This window comes from Citrus sinensis, chromosome 8, assembly GCF_022201045.2.
Source record: "Citrus sinensis cultivar Valencia sweet orange chromosome 8, DVS_A1.0, whole genome shotgun sequence".
Classification (NCBI taxonomy): domain Eukaryota; kingdom Viridiplantae; phylum Streptophyta; class Magnoliopsida; order Sapindales; family Rutaceae; genus Citrus; species Citrus sinensis.
The window spans coordinates 5,720,977-5,742,294 of record NC_068563.1 but is presented as its reverse complement, the minus strand read 5'-3'; the positions used below and the strand labels follow the sequence as shown (position 1 = coordinate 5,742,294).

The 21,318-nt window shown below is 40.7% G+C and overlaps 3 protein-coding genes across 3 annotated transcripts; all 3 read left to right on the top strand.

Annotated features, from left to right (window-relative positions):
• The first annotated feature begins 1,855 nt into the window (after positions 1-1,855).
• On the top strand, positions 1,856-2,893 carry LOC127899241 (receptor like protein 22-like). Its single transcript, XM_052432578.1, has one exon. It carries the CDS (start codon positions 1,856-1,858, stop codon positions 2,891-2,893), a length of 1,038 nt encoding a protein of 345 aa, XP_052288538.1.
• A 9,096-nt stretch (positions 2,894-11,989) lies between these two features.
• LOC127899240 (uncharacterized) lies at positions 11,990-14,857 on the top strand. The gene is made up of 2 exons (XM_052432577.1): positions 11,990-14,268; positions 14,350-14,857. Exons 1-2 carry the CDS (start codon positions 11,990-11,992, stop codon positions 14,855-14,857), a joined length of 2,787 nt encoding a protein of 928 aa, XP_052288537.1.
• Positions 14,858-16,900: 2,043 nt separating this feature from the next.
• Positions 16,901-19,581, top strand: LOC127899239 (receptor-like protein 53). Its single transcript, XM_052432576.1, has 3 exons — positions 16,901-16,971; positions 17,228-17,295; positions 17,378-19,581. The coding sequence occupies exons 1-3, from the start codon at positions 16,901-16,903 to the stop codon at positions 19,579-19,581; spliced, it is 2,343 nt and encodes a 780-aa protein (XP_052288536.1).
• The last annotated feature ends 1,737 nt before the right edge of the window (positions 19,582-21,318 follow it).

The window sequence follows — 21,318 nt, the reverse complement described above, 5'->3', positions numbered from 1 at the left end:
TGCTGTCTCAGCTGGCGAGCTTTCTTCTCAATTTCAGGATCAAATGAAAGTGTACCTGTACGAGAAGAACGAACCATACACCAAGTAAAATGTAAAAAAGATTAAATAAACGACACCAATCCCCGGCAACGGCGCCAAAATTTGATGGTTGTCGAAGCCAACAAAAATAAATTCCTACTCTAAATAAATTGTGTATAGTGATTGAGCAGGGTCGTGTCCACAGAGATCGGTAATTATTTAAATCCTTTTGAAACGTAAAACGTAAAATGGGGGAATTGTTGACAATAATAAAAATCAAATTAAAATAACAAGAATGCAAATTAAAGTTGTAATTCAAATTGGAGAAAGCTCTGGTTGAAGGAATTAACTCAGCTTGATTCGACTACTGATCATTGATTCGACTACTGATCATTGATTCAAATATAGATTATTATTACTTATGAATAGACCGGTTATAGCTACTGAGACCCTCTAATAGCCAATCTCTCCTTAACTAGTCGATAACCAAGGTACGACCGTTGGTTATTTCCCTAATCAATAGACAACCCTAGATACGTTCATAGGATTTAATCAATTGACAGCCTGAAAAACCAGAGAAACCCAAATCATAATCAACACATATGATGATTCATTTAAATTAGATTGTTTATTCTCACAACACAACTCACTGCTATGTTATTTGTCACAAACATTAAAATCTTCATACGATGAATCCTTTAATTGACAATAGATTAAGTTGATAATTAAATAGTGGCCAATTACCTAATTAACAAACATAATCATGAAATTAATTCAGAGAATAAACAAATACCCAAAAAGCAATAAAACAATTAAAGTATAAGAAAGATCTCACAGTAGTAATGAATCAAAACTTCATTATCCTTCAACCAGAAAAATAGGTTTAGTTCTTCATAGAGAGAAGAGAAAAGTTTAGATTTAGGGTTTCTTTCTTTTCTCCCCAATCCCCTATTTTCACAATAGATTCCTCCCTTAAATACTCTCTCTCTCCTCTCTTTTAGAATTCTATTTAAAATAAAATACTAATATCTGAAATATTAAATTCGTAATTACAAAAATAACCAAAAATACAAAACACGTTAAACTAAAAACTGCAGGTCCGTAGTTGACAACACGCGCCCACACCTTATCAACAAAGTTCTTCTGACGCTCATAATTTCTCCAAGAGAACAATCATCCTTAAACATCATCTTATAGCTCAATTTTATCACCAATCAATAGAATTGCACCTACAAAAGTAAAACACAAGTAAATCACTATTATTAAGTGCAAAACATCGATATTAAGGGAAGTAAACAATGCAAAACTAGTGCATAAATTGCACTCTAACACCACTTCAGAAAAAAATTTGTCTGTAGGATAGCGTTCTTGCAACCTTTTTGAATTTCCAAATTTCTTGAAACAACAAAAACATTTGAAGGCGCTAGACCTTTCCTCCAACAAACTACATGGAAACATACCTAAATGGCTGTTGAACCCAAGCATGCAGAATTTCAGCTACTTAAACCTTTCCAAAAACTCTTTAACTGGGTTTGATCAACATCCTTCTGTTTTTCCCTGGAGTAGTGGTGAATTTACTTTAGATCTCAGTTCTAATTTCCTTCAAGGACCAATCCCAGCTCCACCCACCAAAACAAGGCACTATCTAGTTTCAAAGAACAACCTAACAGGGGAAATTCCATCATGGATATGCAATTTGAGTAGTCTTTATATCCTTGATTTGTCAGACAATAACTTAAGCGGTGAGCTTCCTCGATGTTTGGGCAATTTCAGTGGTGAACTTTGAGTGCTAGACTTGCAAGGGAACAACTTCTTTGGGACCATCCCAGATACCTTCATGAATGGAAGTAATTTGGGGATAATTGATATGAGCCATAATTTATTACAAGGAAGAATTCCTAAATCATTAGCCAATTGTGCAGTGTTAGAAATTATTGATCTTGGGAATAACCAAATCATTGATACTTTTCCTGCATGGTTGGGAACTCTTTCGGAGTTAGATATTCTCGTCTTACAATCCAACAACTTCCATGGTGAAATCAAGGAACATAAAATGGAGTGTGGATTTCCGAAGCTTCGAATCGTTGACCTATCTAACAACAGTTTTACAGGTAATCTTCCATCTAAATATTTTCAATGTTGGAATGCCATGAAATTTGTCAATGCGAGTCAACTGAGATACATGCGAAATTTTCTCTCTTCGTATTTTTCGTTTGACTTCTATGGATATTTTCCCCATTATTATTACTCATTGACAATGAGCAACAAAGGCCAAATGTTGTCCTATGAAAAGATTCCATATATCCTTACCGCCGTCATCCTCTCAAGCAATGGATTTCATGGAGAGATTCCAACATCGATTGCCAATTTAAAGGGGCTTCAAGTTCTGAGCCTCGCCAACAATAACCTCGAAGGGCATATTCCATCATGTTTCGGCGACCTAACAAAATTAGAATCATTGGATCTCTCAAACAACTGGTTTTCGGGACAGATTCCACAGCAGCTAACTGGGCTCACATTCCTTGAATTCTTCAATGTCTCACACAACAATCTCACGGGACCCATTCCAGAAGCAAACCAATTTCCTACATTTGACAGTAGTTCATTTGATGGGAACTCTGGATTGTGTGGAAAGCCTTTGTTCAAAGAGTGTGAGAATTCTGAAGCTCCAGCAAATGAAGATCAGATTGCAGACTCGAAGGCTCTGCTTTCAGGCGCATTTGATTGGGAAATCGTTCTGATAGGTTATGCAGGTGGAGTTGTTGCGGGATTAGTTCTCGGGTTCAACTTCAGCACAGGGATAGTCGGATGGTTTCTGGAGAAATTGGGGATGCAGCAAAAAAAAAGAAGGAAAAATAGGAGACGTAGAAACTGAATGTAATTAGGCTTTTTCTTCGAAGGGTTTGCACTATTAATTATGAGTACTTGTTTTTCTTTTCTTTATATTGTTAGTGTACTATTTTTGTGATTGTTTTTAATTTTGCTATTGTAATATGGTTGTGGTGGTGTAATGAAAGCTTCATTCATAAAAGAAAATTAATAGTGTTTGGAAATTAATATATTTTTTTCAATGATGATTTTAAGACCATTAAAATAGTGATAACAATAACAGTTTTGAGCAAAAGCTCAACTACAGTACAAGAATAGTGAAATAGACTTTAATCGGGGCAGTGGAGATTGTCTTCTCAGTGACCCAATGGATTATAACATCCGTTTCTTTGAAACTACTGTAAGGCATATTGAACACAAGGTCACTGTGTACACAAAATGTACATGTCCAGATTTTCTTTAATCAAAATCTATTCATTCATTGGAATACAATCAATGCGACAGGGACTTGAGCATTCGCAAGTTGACAGTCAAATACCAAACTCATTGCAATTTTTTCTTCTTTTTTGGACGTGTAAACACGCCTAAAGTTATGTAGAGTTGCTTTCATTTTTACTTAATTAAGAATAATTTTTACTTAACTAAGAATAATATGGTCTCTTTAATTAAGTTAAAAAAAAAATTCAAACTCTAAAACTAGACATCCAAATTTATTCCATTAATCCATTATTTAATTAGCTAGCTAGGTACTATTTTAGTTAGTTTAGAAAGTGCGCTTTTTGATGATCAACATCGTAAACTAGTTGAAAGGGTGAAGTTAAATACAAAAAAAATTTAAACAAATACCCCTCCTCACTCGTGTGAGCGGGATTCAACTTTTAAATTGGAACTAGTTAAGCAGTAGCAATCATTCTTGGTTATAAATATTCCATAAATATTATGATTTGTTTTAATGGAACTTATTTTACGATGAGAACATTCAAGTCTTTTTCACAATTTAAATAAAAAATTATGTTTTTGGCCAGTAATTAGTATAATATTGAAATCTGATAGCCAGTGCAACAAATTGGGAGAACTGGTTCTATTCTTTTCTTTTACTTTAATCCTCCTTAATTACACGAGGAGAGTAGAGAGTTAAAGAAAATGCAGAGACATCGGACAACAGAGTTAGAGTTCTCTATCTATATGAGAAATCTAATCCCAAATGAAACACAGCACACAAGCACTGATGGAGTAGAAGATCTCATTCAAGGCACTGTTGGAGGATACGGAATACTCAACATGGCGTGAAGGAAAAGTTAAGCGAAGTGGTAATAGTGGGAAAAGGAGAAAAAAGAACCAAATTTTAATAAAGACAGACCTAAATTGATACTCATTATTAAAGACAGACTCTCACTAGTCTCGAGTCAATGTTCCATGAGCCTTTGTCACGTCCTAGTCATTTCTACATCCCTCCTTCGTCATTCCTATCTTAAAAACTAAGAAATAATTTTCTAACACGAAATATGTAAAGATCATGCAAAGACCTAAAACACTTGACGGAAATTGAGCTTGCCATCACTAAAAATTGATACTTGAAGACTTCTATTTGCTAGCCGCTAGTCTCTGTCTGCGAGCCTTGATCGTCTGTGGACAATAATTTATGATGACTAATAGTGAATCCGACAATATAAAATGAAATACCTTTAATTGATCTAAATTAAAAATTATGTCAATTTTAGTAAATCCAAGTTCATTAAAATTTTTTCTGGTGTCTGTGTGGGGTTAGTTGATCGTGTCAAAAATTGTCACTTCTACTACAATGGATTTGTTTGCATAAAAAACTATTTAATTATCATCTGTTTTTCACTATTTTTTTTAATAACTTAATAAACACCTCGGCTAAGGAAGGGAATTCACCATTTGCCACTTGTTGTACGTAAGATTTATTTGAACTTTGAGCTGATATCACATGAAAATAATATTTTATCCATAAAAAGTTAGATCCAACGGAAAATAATATTTTATCCATAAAAAGTAAAGAAGTACGATTGCTGAGGATGCAGAACCAAACAGCTTATCTATGGCCCAGCTGCTGCTGATCTTCACATGTAGGGTTTAAAGCGGAATAGGACTCAGCTACACGCCTAAAGTTATGTAGAGTTGCTTTGATTTTTACTTACTTAAGGATAGGACTCACCTATAATGTTTTCTTCAATTAATTTTTTTTTAAAAAAATTCAGACTCGAAAACTAGACATCCACGTCTATTCCATTAATCCATTATTTAATTAGCTAGCTAGGCATTATTTTAATTAGTTTAGAAAGTGTGTTGTTTGATCATTAACATCGTAAACTTGTTGAAATCGTAATTACTAGAAGTGATTGGCTGTGCTAGGCACATAGTCAATAGCTAGAATATGTGAAATATTATAAATGCCATGTGCTGAATAAGTAATATTTTGGATAATTTAAAAAAAAACACAGGAACCAAGTATTTGAATTAAACCGTAAGGACTACTTCATGGATAGGATGAATTTTGAATGAAAATTTTGAAATCTAAGAGAAAACATGATGATACGAAAACAACGAGTAAGTAGCAAAAATATAGAACAAATTTTGCAAATCATTAAATACGTGCATTTATGTTTATTCGGTTTACTCAAACAGAGATCCATTCAAATTTGAAACAGAAAATAAGATAAATAATTCATAAAGATTTGAAAACGTTGAGGTGCCGTGGGCTTGATCCAAAACGTTGTTATGAAATCACCTACAGTCAAACAGAGGCGGATCTACTTCGCAATTGTCCCTGGTGGAAGAAAAAATGTCTTAATTTCATGTTAATCTTGGGATAATCATTTTTCTATCGGAGCAATTTTGTTAAGAAAATTTAATAATGAATCAATTTTATAAATTATCTTTTCAGTGGGGCCAATTGATAGTTGTTGAAAATTGGTTTAAACTAAAAAGTACAAAGTGTATTCCATTAGCATATTTATTGTGGACATTAGTTTTGGTTCTACCTGTTGCCAGTATCACTGTAAAAGAGCATTTGGGCAATGCACATCATGAAGAATTGACTGCGGCATTGCATTGGAGATCGTTAGACGAATGATTGCCTGTTTATAGTATATAGAAAAAAAGATGTAATTAATAGTAGTGATAGCGAGAAATTATTGAACATTTCAAAAATATGAAAACACGTGGAGAACAAGTGTAAGAATGTTTTTCATGACTAGTATCAATAGATATTAAATTTTGAATATTTATTTTATTAAGTTTTTTTTTATAATATTGTCCCCACTACATTAATTTTTTGAATCCAATCATACGCACAACAACCCCATTATCAATGAGATAAAAACTCAAAAATTCGGTCCTCTTAGTTACTCTTAATTCCATTAGCTTGCCGTATTAATTCTTTTTTTTTCCTCTTCATAACTACAAATTACCGATTATGGTTTGCAAGCCATCGAGACAAAACATCCTCACTTGATTCTAGTCTTCTGATAAGGTCTTTTTAACAATAAAATAAAGGAACATTTACCTGACAACAATACGTCAGCATCGATGACAATTGCCGTCAAGTATGCAGAATATTTAAACATGCGGTGAAGAGAAGTTGTATTGAACCGGCAGCAATGGGGAAATTACGGAGAAAAATAAGGCAAATTGACCCATTCGATGACAAATTATTGAAAATGAAAGGAAACAAACCCACCATAGACAAGTTATGATACAAATACAATTAACACTTATTATAGACCGACTCTCCCTGGTCTTGAGTCAATATTCCATGGGCCTTCGTCACGTTATAGTCATGCACAGGGGTGGTAATTTATGATACAAATACAATTAATGCATAAATCCGACTCCAAAATTAGCGATTTCGAAATTGACCCACCATAGGCAAGTTTGATAGATCCTCTTAAATAATTTTCTTAATAAATTATCAATAATACATTAAATTAAAAAAAATATTTTAGTGGTACTTTGCCGCTTCACAACTTAATTTTTGTTAGCTAATGCATGTTTGTTTATTGACGTCTATTTCCCCAGTCTTCTAATAATTTTCTAATGCGTTCGAAGAAAATTGCATGTAAAGCATGCATTGTGCGCTCGAAGACTTCACTTAAAATTGACGTCTATTTCCCCAGTCTTCTAATAAAGCATGCACTGTGCGCTCGAAGACTTCACTTAAAATTGAGCTTAGCTATTAGGAGAAAATTGCCAATTAATTGAAACTTCACTTAATTTCTCACTAATCACTAGCCTCCGGTCAATATTTGAGTTAGACTTAACCTGGGAACAAGTCTAAAGTTGTTTAAAGAGAGTCCCTTTGCTTTTGGCTTAATGTTCAAGAATCATAGGTTTCTCTTTAATTTATTAAAAACTACCTAAACTCTAAAAGTAAACGCACTAATAATTATTTCATTTATTTATTATTTAATAATTGCTTACGATGTTGATCATTAATTAACATCATAAAATAGTCGAAATCGCAATAACTGGGTAGGCAGAGTAAAAGGGTGAAATTCATTTACAATAGAATTTAAACGAATAAACAGAACTATTTATACATATATTAATTAATCTCAAATTTCGATGACGTAGAAACAAAGCAGAGAAGATATATGAATATGAACATCCAGTAATCTATCACTTGTCAGCTTCCAATAGAAATTAATTGCGAATTGCCTATAAAAGCTGACCACGATGCTGATGTCTCTTCACATTGATAAAGTTTAATAGATTTTACTGCGAGGAAACAATGGGTTTATCCCTAAGTTTTTTCTCAATATTTGTGCTGTTTGTTTTTTCCCTCATCATCTTTAATTTTGCAACTGCAAACTTCAGTACTGCTTCTTCTGTGCTGCCAATCTGTCACGACGATGAGCGCTCTGCATTATTGCAATTCAAAGAAGGCCTAATCATTAATGTCCCCATTGAGGAGAGTCACCATAATTATCCTTGGAGCTATGAATGTCGTCCTAAAGTGGCATCCTGGAAGCAAGGAGAAGGTAACGTTGACTGCTGCTCTTGGGACGGCGTTGAGTGCAGTGAGAACAATGGTCATGTCATCAAGCTAGACCTCTCCAACAGCTGCCTCCAAGGTTCCATCAACTCTAGCAGCAGCCTTTTCAATCTTATCCATCTTGAGTGGTAATCTAGCTGGTAATGACTTCCGTTACCCTGAAATCCCTCCAGAAATCGCCAACCTTTCGAGATTATCTTATCTAAACCTCTCAGATTCTTTCTTTACTGGTCAAATACCATCAGAAATTTTAGAGCTCTCCAACTTAGTATCCCTTGATTTATCAGGAAATGGATATTCTGGAGGTTTTCTTGAACTCGGTAAAACCAGCCTCACAAATCTAGTCCAGAAGTTGACCAATCTTGAAACACTTAACCTTGGTCGAGTGTTGATATTTAATACTCCGATACCTCATAACTTGGGTAATCTATCTTCTTTGAGATTTCTGTCTTTGCAAAACTGCCTAGTGCAAGGTTAGTTTCATTATTATTATTAAAATTGTCTACTTAAATTAATATGTCGTGTCTATTGGTATTTCACTGGATGCTGATTGTTAAGTAAATAAAAGCACCAGGTCGGCCATGCTACTAATCTCTACCCCGGCATGGATCACCTCGGCCAAATAGTACGAGCAGAACACGGGGACAAGCATGAACCGATCATAGGCGATTACCAACCAGAGGTATATACCGAGCCGGTACCCGTCCCCCAAAAAAGCGGGAACACGATTCCACAGAATCGCGGTAGTTGCGCTGTTCCCAGAACCGTTGCGGGAGATGCGAGATCCCACATTTGCCCATAATGCAGCGGTTAGAGTTCCGGGAGGGACTGCCACTACCCGAAAAAGGTGGGGTGAAGGGCAAATGGAAACGTGGGGACAGCGGCTATAAAAGAGGAAGAAATCGATGAAGATGGGGATAGAAAAAAAGAGAGAGGGAAAACGCTGCCAAATTGCAATCAGGCCATTTCCTTACAAATTTTTAATAAACTCCTGGAATCCAAATTACACTGTTTTTCCGTAAACACCTTGTGCTAACTTAGGCATCGGAGGGTTTACGCCGGCAAAACCACCGGCGTCTCTGATCCATTTTTAGTGAGTGCAGGTCTATTGAGAGAAAGGAGGACGATTCCAATCCTAGTGAACGAGCAACAGTAGATAACACAAACGTTGGTGAAAGAATCTGGTCGGTCAAGAGGCTAGCAGATTTCAGCATCAACATTTTGGCGCCGTCTGTGGGGAGCTGGATAAAAAGCTACCACCGAATTAGTAGTTACCGGAGAAACATCGAACGATTAGACATGGATTTGTCAAGGAAGGACGCTTTGAGGGAGGATAACGAATCGGGGGAGACAATCACCCTTCGGAAAATTGCAAATGAAGCTCGAGAGAGGGTGATGCAAGATCGATTGGAGCGGATGGAGAAACAAATGGAGACTCTCACAGCCATATTGTTTGAGCTGAGGGATGAGCGGAGAAGGGATTGTGAAACCCCCGTGGGAAGAGACGAAGTTGGAGCAGAACCCAGCATCCGGGGGCGTAGAGTCGAGGAAATCCCTCCGCCCCCAGATCAACCTAATAGGGCGCATCCCCATAGAAGTACTGGTCGGGTCCCAGGGGAACACGTTGATAAAGGGAGAGACCAACCTCGCCCTGGACGAATACTGGGAATTAATGGCCGAGGGGCCAGTGTTGATGAAGGAGAGCTCAGACAGCGGTTGCAGAATGTCGAGCAGGAGCGAGACCAGATAGTTGCACGTGGTCCTGATCGTGCTATAGAATTGAAGGGGGAGGTGCGCAGATTGGCGCAGGTGATAGAGGAGATGCAGGGCAAGAGAAAGCCCCCGAGCTGGAGGATAATGCTAGATGAAGAATCTCCGTTATCAACTGAGATCATGAGTACCATAATCCCAAGAGATTTCCGCTTCCCCGACCTCAAATACTCCGGGCGAAGTGACCCGTTGGTGCACATTGAGCGTTTCAACGACATGACGGGTGTGCAGGGGCTGACACCAGCTCAGAGGTGTAGGATGTTCCCGTTGACACTAGAGGGACGAGCCCGAGAATGGTACCGCAAGCTGCCTCGAGGAAGTATAAAGGGGTATGAGCAGATGTGCCAGGAGTTGGCCGAGCAGTTCCGAGGGGCAGTGGCCCCAGAGGACGACATGATGGAATTGATGGGGATGAAGCAGGAGGAGCATGAATCCCTTCGGGATTTTGTAAAACGATACAACCGAGCCGTGCTGGATTTGGGAGCTTTTAATCACCCGCAGGCGTTGAGGGGATTAAAAGAAGGTGTAAGAATCGGTCGATTGTGGTATAACTTAAGGAGCCCCCTCGTACAGAATTACTCGTCGGGGTATGAGCAGGCGAGACGAGATATAGAAATCGAAGAGGAGAAATCAGCAAGAATTAAAAGTGAACAGCTGGAAGAGCTGAGGCGAAAGGAGCGGAGAGCCCTGAAAGGGAGCGGGTTGGGAAAGCGAACTGGAGAATCTTCAGGGATGGGCGGAATATCAGCTCGGTCCCGCCCTTACCCCATAGCTCCGAGAGCACAACAGTTCCAACACAGCCGGGCTCAACCTCAGCGCCCCCCAATCCCAGAGCGGCAGCGAGAATTCCGGCAGATGGCTGCCCACCCCTACCACAACACTCCCAGAGCATTACATGCAACCAATTCCAGGGCTAGTTGACCAAATCAGTTAGCAACTGGGACAGCCCAAGGTGACATTCATGATAGCTGAGCAGTTCAGCTGGTAGACCAGAGCTCGGCCTATAGACAGTACACTCCATTAAAGATCTCTATGGAGGAATTATATGAGAGGATCGAGAGACGAGGCCTGCTATACCCTCCAGCCCCAATAACAAAACCGACTCATCGACGGGATAAGGGCAGATTCTGCAAATTCCACGACACTCACGGTCACACTATCAGCCAATGTCGTGACCTGAAGATTCAGGTGGAAGATTTAGTAAGGAACCGATACTTGGATGAGTATGTAGACGGAGTGTCCCCTGTCATTGAGTTAGAGTACACACGGGATGAAGGAGTTGAGAGGGGTCTGGAACGAGAACAGCCGGCCATCCGTGTGATAGCAGGAGGGCCAACATTGGCCGGGGATTCAAACAGAGCACGGAAGAACTATGGGAGATACGCCATGACTGGTAAAGAGGTGCTTCTAAATTTGCCGGCAGCCAAAAGAGCAAAAGTGCGGCAAGTTCCCATTATGTGGACGGAGGATAACGAAGAGGGTATTCTGTATCCTCATGAGGATGCCTTGGTGATTAAGGCAAAGGTGGCCGGTACAGAATTGCAGCGAATACTGGTGGACACGGGCAGTTCAGTCGATATTCTGTTTAAGTCGGCCCTAGATGATATGGGGATTTCAGACTTAAAGCTGGAGCGGACGAATACATCCTTGAAGGGATTTGGAGGGGGACGACTAACTCCCATGGGGGTCATTGAACTCCCGATTACTGTGGGGACAAAGCCATTTGAAAGAACGATGATGCTGGACTTTGTCGTGGTAGAGGAAAGAAGTCCTTACCAGATGATATTGGGGAGACCGTTCATGAGGATAAGCCAATGTGTAATGTCCACGCATTATCTGGCGCTGAAGTACAGAATAAATGGAGTTGTGGGTGTAGTAAAAGGCGACCAAAGAATGGCGAGGAGCTGTTATGCTACAGCGGCCAAGGAAACGCTGCAGGTGACCTCTCTAGATAGCCGAGGGGATTCAAAAAATGGTCGCCAGGAACCTGTTGAGAAGCTGGAGGAGGTTGTTGTAAGTAGGAATGACCCTAGCAGAGTGGTTAAGGTCGGATCAGAATTGGGCGAAGCAATAAAAGACGAGCTAGTGAAGTGTCTACGGTCCCATGCAGATATATTTACCTGGTCTCATGAGGATATGCCAAGAATTGACCGCGGGGTAGCTTGCCACATGTTGGCCATAAAGAATGGGGCAAGGCCAATGAGACAGAAGAGGAGATTCTTTAACCAGGAAAGGTACGAGGCCATAAACACCAAGGTGGAGAAGCTGTTGAAAGTATGATTTATAAGGGAAGCCAGGTACCCAGAATGGATTTCAAATGTAGTCCTGGTAAAAAAGGCCAACGGGAAGTGGAGAATGTGTGTGGACTTCACGGACCTCAATAAGGCATGCCCAAAGGACAGTTTTCCCCTACCCAAAATAGATCAGCTGGTGGACTCAACAGCAGGTCACGGTCTGCTCAGTTTCATGGATGCCTTTTCTGGATACAACCAAATACCCATGGACGAGCAGGATGAGGAAAGCACTGCCTTTATAACTAACATGGGTTTGTTTTGCTACAGGGTAATGCCTTTCGGCCTAAAAAATGCAGGAGCCACCTATCAAAGGTTGGTAAACAAGATCTTCAAGCCGTTGATTGGACACACTATGGAGGTATACGTGGATGATATGATTACAAAGTCCAAAGAGCCGAGGGATCATGTGAAGCATCTAGAAGAGACCTTTGAATTACTGAGGAAGTATGAGATGAAACTAAACTCGGAGAAATGTGCATTTGGGGTCAGCTCGGGCAAATTCCTCGGATTCCTGGTAAGCCACCGAGGGATTGAGGCCAACCCCGAAAAAATACGATCGGTTACAGAAATGAGATCTCCGCGGACAGTTAAGGAGGTGCAGAGCCTTACAGGGAAATTGGCAGCATTGAACCGATTCATCTCGCGGGCCACAGATAAATGCCACCCTTTCTTCCAAATCATAAAGAAATTGAGAAAGATGGAGTGGACATCAGAGTGCGAGGAAGCATTTGGGCAGCTGAAGGAATATCTGGCCCGTGCACCGTTACTGTCAACTCCGAGAGAGGGTGACCAGCTGTTTCTGTACCTGGCAATCTCTGAATGGGCTACCAGCTCGGTTTTGGTCAGAGAAGAGGAAGGAAAGCAACACCCGGTATACTACACGAGCAAGGCCCTGGTAGACGCAGAAACCAGATATCCATTGATGGAGAGGTGGGCGCTGACTCTAATAACTGCAGCCCGAAAACTCAGACCGTATTTTCAGGCCCACCAGATTGTTGTGATAACTGACCAGCCTCTTTGGCAAACACTTCAAAAACCAGATGCATCTGGTCGGTTAGTAAAATGGTCTGTGGAGCTAAGTGAATTTGACCTCTCCTATAAACCCCGAGGAGCAATCAAAGCCCAAGCACTGGCAGAATTTATGGTTGACCGAGCGGAGCCAGGGGAAGAAGTTCGGGAGGAGCAACCAATAGAGCAGGAGAAAACAGAGGGGGTGTGGTTGATAATGGTTGATGGATCATGTAGTGAGCAAGGATCCGGAGCAGGAGTTGTAATACGGAGCCCAGAAGGGACCGAAATAACATATGCAGTGAAGTTCGAATTTCAGCTCACAAACAACCAAGCTGAATATGAAGCCTTTATCACCGGGCTCGGACTTGCACACGCTTTAAGAGCAGAGAGGATAGAAATTCGAGCAGATTCCCAATTGGTATGTAATCAGCTCAACGATCAGTTCCAAGCAAGGGGAGAGAAGATGGGTCTTTATTTGAAAAAGGCAAGGCAGATGGTCGGGCTTTTCCAAGAAGTGGAGGTAAAGCAGATATCCCAGAATGAGAATTACCGAGCAGATATGTTGGCTAGGATGGCCGCAATTGCAGATCCGAAATTACCTAAGTCGGTCCCACTAGAGGTAAGGACCTCGCCGAGTATAGGAGAGGAAGTGGAGGTGATGAGAGTAAGCACTGGAGAATCCTGGATGGACCCGATTCGCGCATATATCCGCGACGGAGTTTTACCAGAGGACAAAAGGCAAGCAAGAAAGTTAAAATGCCGAGCAGCGAGGTACACGCTACTAGATGAAGTGTTGTATCGCCGAGGGTTCACCTTGCCCCTTTTGAGATGTGTGGATGAGGAGGAGGCAGATTATGTACTGAGGGAGATTCATGAAGGAATATGCGGCAATCATTCGGGGGCAAGAACTTTAGCCTTCAAGGCACTTCGGCAAGGATACTTCTGGCCAACCATGCACCAGGATGCGAAAAGGATGACAAAGAACTGTAAAACCTACCAAAGCTTCTCTGAGGTTCCTGCACAACCCCCAGAAAAGCTGACCACTATGACATCCCTGTGGCCTTTCACTCAGTGGGGAATCGACTTGATTGGTCCGTTACCTAAGGGCCGGAGAGCGGCGACACATGCAATTGTGGCAATAGACTACTTCACCAAGTGGGTGGAAGTGGGGGCCCTCAGCCAAATCACGGAGAGAAAGACAACTGATTTCATTTGGAAGAACATCATCTACAGATACGGGATTCCCTATACCATCATTACAAACAACGGGAAGCAATTTGACAACGGCAACTTCAGGGAATTTTGCCAAAATTTGGGGGTGGATCTGAAGTTCTGCACCCTCGCTCACCCCCGGGCAAACGGATAGGTGGAAGCGGTCAACAAAGTGATAAAGAAGCTCTTGAAAACTAGGTTGGGAGAGAAGAAGGGAGCCTGGGTTGACGAGCTACCAAGAGTGTTATGGGCATACCGAACAACTCACAAAACCGCCACGGGGGAAACCCCGTTCGCTTTAGCTTTCGGTCATGAGGCGGTAGTCCCAGCAGAAATTGGAGTGGGGACACATCGAACGGAATATTTCACTGAGAAGCAAAATGACGAGCAGATCTGCTTAAGCCTGGACCTACTTGAGGAGAAAAGGGAAGGGGCCTCGCAGAAAGTGACCCAGTGTCAGCAAAGGGTTATGCGTTATTACAACAAGAACGTACGCGTGAGGCAGTTCCAAACAGAAGATTGGGTGCTCAGGAAGGTGAACCAAAACACCAGGAATCCCAACCATGGAGCTCTTAGACCAAAATGGGAAGGCCCATACAGGGTGATACGAGCAACTGGACCAGGAGCCTACAAGCTGGCGTATCCAGACGGACGAGAGGTGAAGAGGTCGTGGAACGCCGAGCACTTGAAAAAGTACTTCCAGTAAGCAAAGTGCTCTATTAGTTTTCATTTGGATAAGTTATTTCTGTTACGAACACGGTGATTTGTGACACACACATATATTCCATGTTTCTGTAACGCATTCGAAATTCAATAAAGATGAATTCAGTATGGAACTCGTCTGTTAGCAAACACATTAAATTCTACTAAGGCAAGAAAGTGCCTGCTTCTGCTCGGTCAAACGAAAGACCAGCAGCTAATCTACTAAAGCGAGTAAGTGCATGCTTCTGCTCGGTCACCAAAAGACCAGCAGCTAATCTACGAAAATTCTACAAAGGCAAGAAAGTGCCTGCTTTTGCTCGGTCAAACGAAAGACCAGCAGCTAATCTAGTAAGGCAAGAAAGTGTCTGCTTCTGCTCGGTCAAACGAAAGACCAGCAGCTAATCTACTAAGGCAAGAAAGTGCCTGCTTCTGCTCGGTTAAACGAAAGACCAGCAGCTAATCTAGTAAGGCAAGAAAGTGCCTGCTTCTGCTCGGTCACCAAAAGACCAGCAGCTAATCTACGAAAATTCTACGAAGGCAAGAAAGTGCATGCTTCTGCTCGGTCAAACGAAAGACCAGTAGCTAATCTACGAAAATTCTACGAAGGCAAGAAAATGTCTGCTTCTGTTCGGTCAACGAAAGACCAACAGCTAATTTATGAAAATTTTACTAAGGCAAGAAAGTGCCTACTTCTGCTCGGACAACGAAGGGACAGCAGCTAAATTTATGAGACTTTTACTAAGGCAAATATGTGTCTGCTCCTGCTCAGTCACCAAAGACCAGCAGGCGATTTTGCGAAAATTTTTACCAAGGCAAACGGATGCCTATTCCTGTTCGATGCACTAAAGAACCAACAGGCGAAACCAGATAAGAAAGCCAATAGAGAACATTTAAAAAAAAAATTCAAATGTTTACAGGGCAAATGAAAAACTACAGTCTTCACAAAAATAGACCTAAGGATTAGTAGAATCAACGGCCTCAGCAGGTGAAGGGTCAGCTATCTCGGGAGGCGGAAGATCAGCAACATCGGGAGGAGGAGGCATGGACCCCTGACCCACTTCAAAAGCACGCTGCCCAGCTTCACCCTCCTGCTCCCCATTCAAAGGAACCTCCACCTGCTCCTGCTCATCCTGCTCCTTATCTCCCTGGCCGGCCCCAGTCATATACCTCTCCACCCCAGATTCCAGCTTGCACATGTCGAGCTCGGGGTATTCTTCCTTGAGTACAGACATGATGCACTTATAGCTGAAAGCAACCCCGGAGTTATACTCAGCATCCAACCGATCATCCACATCAGCGGATTTACCTTTCTCTTCAGCCAGCTGGTCACTCAGGGATTTGATCTCTCCCTCAAGGGCGGTCCTCAGAGTATCTCTTTCACTTTGAGTAGCCTGAAGATCGGATTTCAGATCACCCAACTCACCTTCAAGCTTGGAGGAAGTAGACTCAGCAATCGTAACTTTCTCCTCAAGCTCCGTAAGCTGCTTGTTCAGCTCGGCCAGCTTCTCCTTGGACCGATCAGTAGATTCAGCTTTCTTTTTCAACTCCTGGTTATCAGCTTGAAGCTTCCTCTCATGACGCGCGGACACGGTCTTGTAACACGAGACCATTGTGGCCAGCCTGAAGGAGACTCTTTGAACAAAAGCAGCTAACTCGGAGAGGCCCATGCTCAAGTCGGAGTCTCCCCAGAAGAAAAATGGTACCTCAGGTCCGTCCCAGTTAACAAGAGGACCAGGTGGGAAGCCCCCGGGTTGGTAAGACTCAAATATCAATTTCCACTCTTAACTCATTTCACTCGCAAGACCAGAAACTGGGGGACTGGTGTTAAGTAAATAAAAGCACCAAGTCGGTCATGCTACTAATCTCCACCCCGGCATGGATCACCTCGGCCAAATAGTACGAGCAGAACACGGGGACAAGCATGAACCAATCATAGGCGATTACCAACCAGAGGTATATACCGAGCCGGTACCCGTCCCCCAAAAAAACAGGAACACGATCCCACAGAATCGCGGTAGTTGCGCTGTTCCCAGAACCGTTGCGGGAGATGCAAGATCCCACATTTGCCCATAATGCAGCGGTTAGAGTTCCGGGAGGGGCTACCACTACCCGAAAAAGGTGGGGTGAAGGGCAAATGGGAACATGGGGACATCGGCTATAAAAGAGGAAGAAATCGATGAAGATGGGGATAGAAAAAAAGAGAGAGGGAAAACGCTGCCAAATTGCAACCAGGCCATTTCCTTACAATTTTTTAATAAACTCCTGGAATCCAAATTACACTGTTTTCCCGTAAACACCTTGTGCTAACTTAGGCATTGGAGGGTTTACGCCGGCAAAACCACCGGCATCTCTAATCCATTTTTAGTGAGTGCAGGTCTATTGAGAGAAAGGAGGACGATTCCAATCCCAGTGAACGAGCAACAGTAGATAACACAAACGTTGGTGAAAGAATCTGGTCAGTCAAGAGGCGAGCAGATTTCAGCATCAACACTGATGTTCGCTTTTTTTCTTAAAAAAAAAACAGGAGGAATACCGTCTTCACTTGGTAATCTATCAAAGCTCATCTATTTAGACCTTTCATCGAATCAATTATCGGGTGAGATACCTGCTTCCATTGGAAATCTTGGTTCTTTAAAAGAACTAGACCTTTCAACAAATGAATTATCAGGTAGGCTGCCTTCTTCCATTGGAAATCTTAGTTCTTTGGAAAAACTAGACCTTTCACTGAATGTATTTTCGGGTGACATGCCTGCTGTCATTGGAAATCTTAGTTCTTTGAAAGCACTAGTTCTTTCAAAGACTAATTTTTCTAGTGATTTGCCAGCTTTCATCGGAAATCTTCCTTCTTTGGAAATACTTGATCTTTCAGGGAATAAAATTTCTGGTGAGTTGCCAGATTTCTTTGGAAATCTTCCTTCTTTGGAAGAACTTGACCTTTCAGGGAATCAATTATCGGGTGATTTTTCTGTCTCCACTGGAAATTTAACTTCTTTGAAGAGATTAAGCCTGGAGTCATGTAGTTTTTTGGGAAAACTTCCACCATCAGTAGGTAATCTAACCCAACTACAATGGTTGGGGCTTGCATCTAACAATTTTTCGGGTAACTTGCCTTCTACTATAGGCAATCTTAGGTCATTGGAAACTTTGGATATCTCTTCTTGCAATTTCTCAGGTCCAATTCCTTCTTCACTTAGGAATCTTACCCAACTTAGCTGCCTTGACCTTTCTCGGAATCATTTTAGTGGAGGAATGGAGCTGGATGTTTTTCTTATTAGCCTAAAAAATTTAGAAGTATTATATCTCTCATCAAATAGGTTGTCAGTGCACACCAAAGCCACCTCTAGTACCACTTCACAAAAATTTGGTACAGTAGGGCTGCGTTCATGCAATCTTACGGAATTTCCAAATTTCTTGAAAAACCAAAAGAATGTGGCCGTGCTTGACCTTTCCTCTAATAGAATTCATGGAAAGATACCTAAATGGTTGTTAGAGCAGAATTTCTCTTCCCTGAACCTTTCCCATAACTTGTTAACAGGACTTGATCAATATCCCGTTGTTTGTCCATGGGGTAACAGACCATTTTCTTTAGATTTTAGTTCTAATTTTTTGCAAGGCCCACTCCCAATTCCACCCCCACGAACCAGGAATTATCTAATTTCAAACAATAGCCTGATAGGGGGAATTGCACCATGGATTTGCAATTTGAATTTTCTTGAAGGCCTTGATTTGTCTCGCAATAACTTAAGTGGCTTGCTTCCTCATTGTTTAGGAAATATCAGTAATCACCTCTCAATATTAAATTTACAGCACAACAAATTTTTTGGAACCATTCCTCAAACCTTCTTAGGGGTAGAGTGGTTGAGGATGATTGACTTAAGCGATAATCTATTACAAGGAAGAATTCCGAGATCTCTGGTCAATTGCTCAAACTTAGAATTTCTTGATCTTGGGAACAACCAGATTAGTGACACATTTCCCTCTTGGTTAGGAGCTCTTCCAAACTTGAATATTCTCATCCTACAATCCAACAAATTTCATGGCATTATAAGGGAACCTGGAACTGATTGTGGATTTCCTAAACTCCGCATTATTGACATCTCTAGCAATAGATTTATTGGAAAGCTTCCATCCAAGTACTTCCAGTGTTGGAATGCTATGCAAGTTGTTAATACAAGTGAGCTAAAATACATGCAAGGCGTGATTTTACGAGCATCGTATGTCAGCGAGGAATATGGCATTTATGATTACTCATTGCAAATAAGCAACAAAGGCCAAATGATGTCATATGACAAGGTTCCAAATTTCCTCACGGGCATTGTTCTCTCGAGCAACAGATTCGATGGGGAGATTCCAACATCAATTGCCAATTTAAAAGGACTTCAAGTTCTCAGCGTCGCCAACAACAGTCTCCAAGGCCATCTTCCATCATGTTTGGGCAATCTAACAAATATGGAGTCGTTGGATCTCTCAAACAACAGGTTTTCAGGACAGATTCCTCAACAACTAGTTGATCTCACATTCCTTGAATTCTTTAATGTCTCACACAACAATCTCACTGGACCCATACCACAAGGAAACCAATTTCCTGAATTTGACAATAGTTCATTCGATGGAAACCCGGGATTGTGTGGAAGGCCTTTGTCCAAAGAATGTGAGAATTCTGAACCTCCAACAAATCAGGATCATCATATTGACGGCTCAGAAGAGTCTCTGTTTTCAGGCGCCTGACTGGAAAATCATTCTGATACGCTATGCGGGTGGACTTGTTGCAGGATTGGTTCTCGGGTTCAACTTCAGCACAGGAATAGTCGGATGGATTTTAGAGAAATTCGGAATGCAGCAAAAAACAATGAGGAGAAAGAGGAGACTTAGAAACTGAATGTAATCAGGCTTTTTCCTTTGAAGAGTAAGCACTAGCATGTGTACGCGTTTCTCTTTTCTTTAAATTATCGTTGTAATATGTTTTGATTGCTTTAAAATCTGTCATTGTTATACCGTTTTTAAGTCTGTTATTGTAATACTGTTGTGGTTATTTTAATGGAAATTTATGTTTTTCTTTTTATAAAAAATAAAAAATTGCTTGTATCACATTAAGTCAACTTCAGTATAAGGGGTGATTTTGCTTGAAATGCATCAGTTTTGACAAAACAGTAGGCTAATGGTTCATATAGAAATTTGGGATCCCGCGGGGGGGGGGGGGGGGGGGGGGGTGGGGGGTGGAGTTGAGCAGAACCAGGAGACGTATAGAAACTGTAACTTTCTTTGAAGACTTCTAGCATAACGTTTACAACTTTTTTTTTTTTTTTTTTTCTTCATGTAAGAATTAAACTTTCATCCTATCTTAGAATTGAATTTTAACACTTGGATTCCTGAAATTGTTTTATAGAGAATAAAACCTTCATCCTATCTCAGAATTTACTTTCACCGCTTGGATTTCTGGAAAATTTTTATCACCTCATATCGTACCGAGTGTTAAACTAGTGACCCAAAAAATTAATAATATAATTAATAACGAGGAACAAGATGATCTCCTTATAATGTTTTTGAAAAATCAAAGTACTCAAAAACAGAGGATACTGAAAAACAGTAGCCACTTTTTTTTTTTTTTGGGTTTTTTGCTAAAGGATTGCACAAGCTATTTTCTTCTTTGCACTCCTCTGTTTTAGCTCCGTTTCGGTTTTTATTTATTTATTTATTTATTTGTTTTGCTTTGAAAACCGAGTGAAATAGCCAACAGGATCTATTTGGGAAATGTACGAGAAGTAGTCTTCTTGCTGCATTTCGTTTGTCAGCATTTGATTTTGCTATACTTGTATGAATCTAAACATAGTTGTAAGCATCAAGCAGCAACCGGTTATTTCACGTGAGTAACGTATCACTTTAGTCAGTAGATTTATATGGAAGAGGGGAATACGAATAATTGTAGGATTGCATTAACTTGATTGCATTGTGTAGGTCAATAATTTACTTGCATGAGGTCTCTAAATGTGTCTATGACTAGTTTAACCATTGTTTAGTGCAGATCTATACATCGTTCGAAGAAGTATAACCATTGTGGACGCCAATTGGCACATTTGTTTCCTTATTACACCCACAAAAATATAAATCACTCGTGAATTGTTTTAGTAGCAAATGATGTACTCCAAGAAGTATGCACCTCTTCGTTGTTTTTTCAGAAATGATAGATGCATATAATTGGGGACAATGTTGGGAGCATGAACCAATATAATAAAGACACATGTAAAACGACACTCCTAAACTAAAAGATTAATGATAAATAAATAATGTAAACAACTTTGTTTTATAAAAAACACGAATTCTTCAGCAGTTTAATTATTTGTTTTTATTTCTCCTTTTAGATAAATGACCTAAGTCTTTTAGCACAATAATTCTCATGAATTACAACGGAGTGAGGAGCATGAGACCAGGTTCTTTCATCCAAAACTCTCTCCCACGTGCGCATGC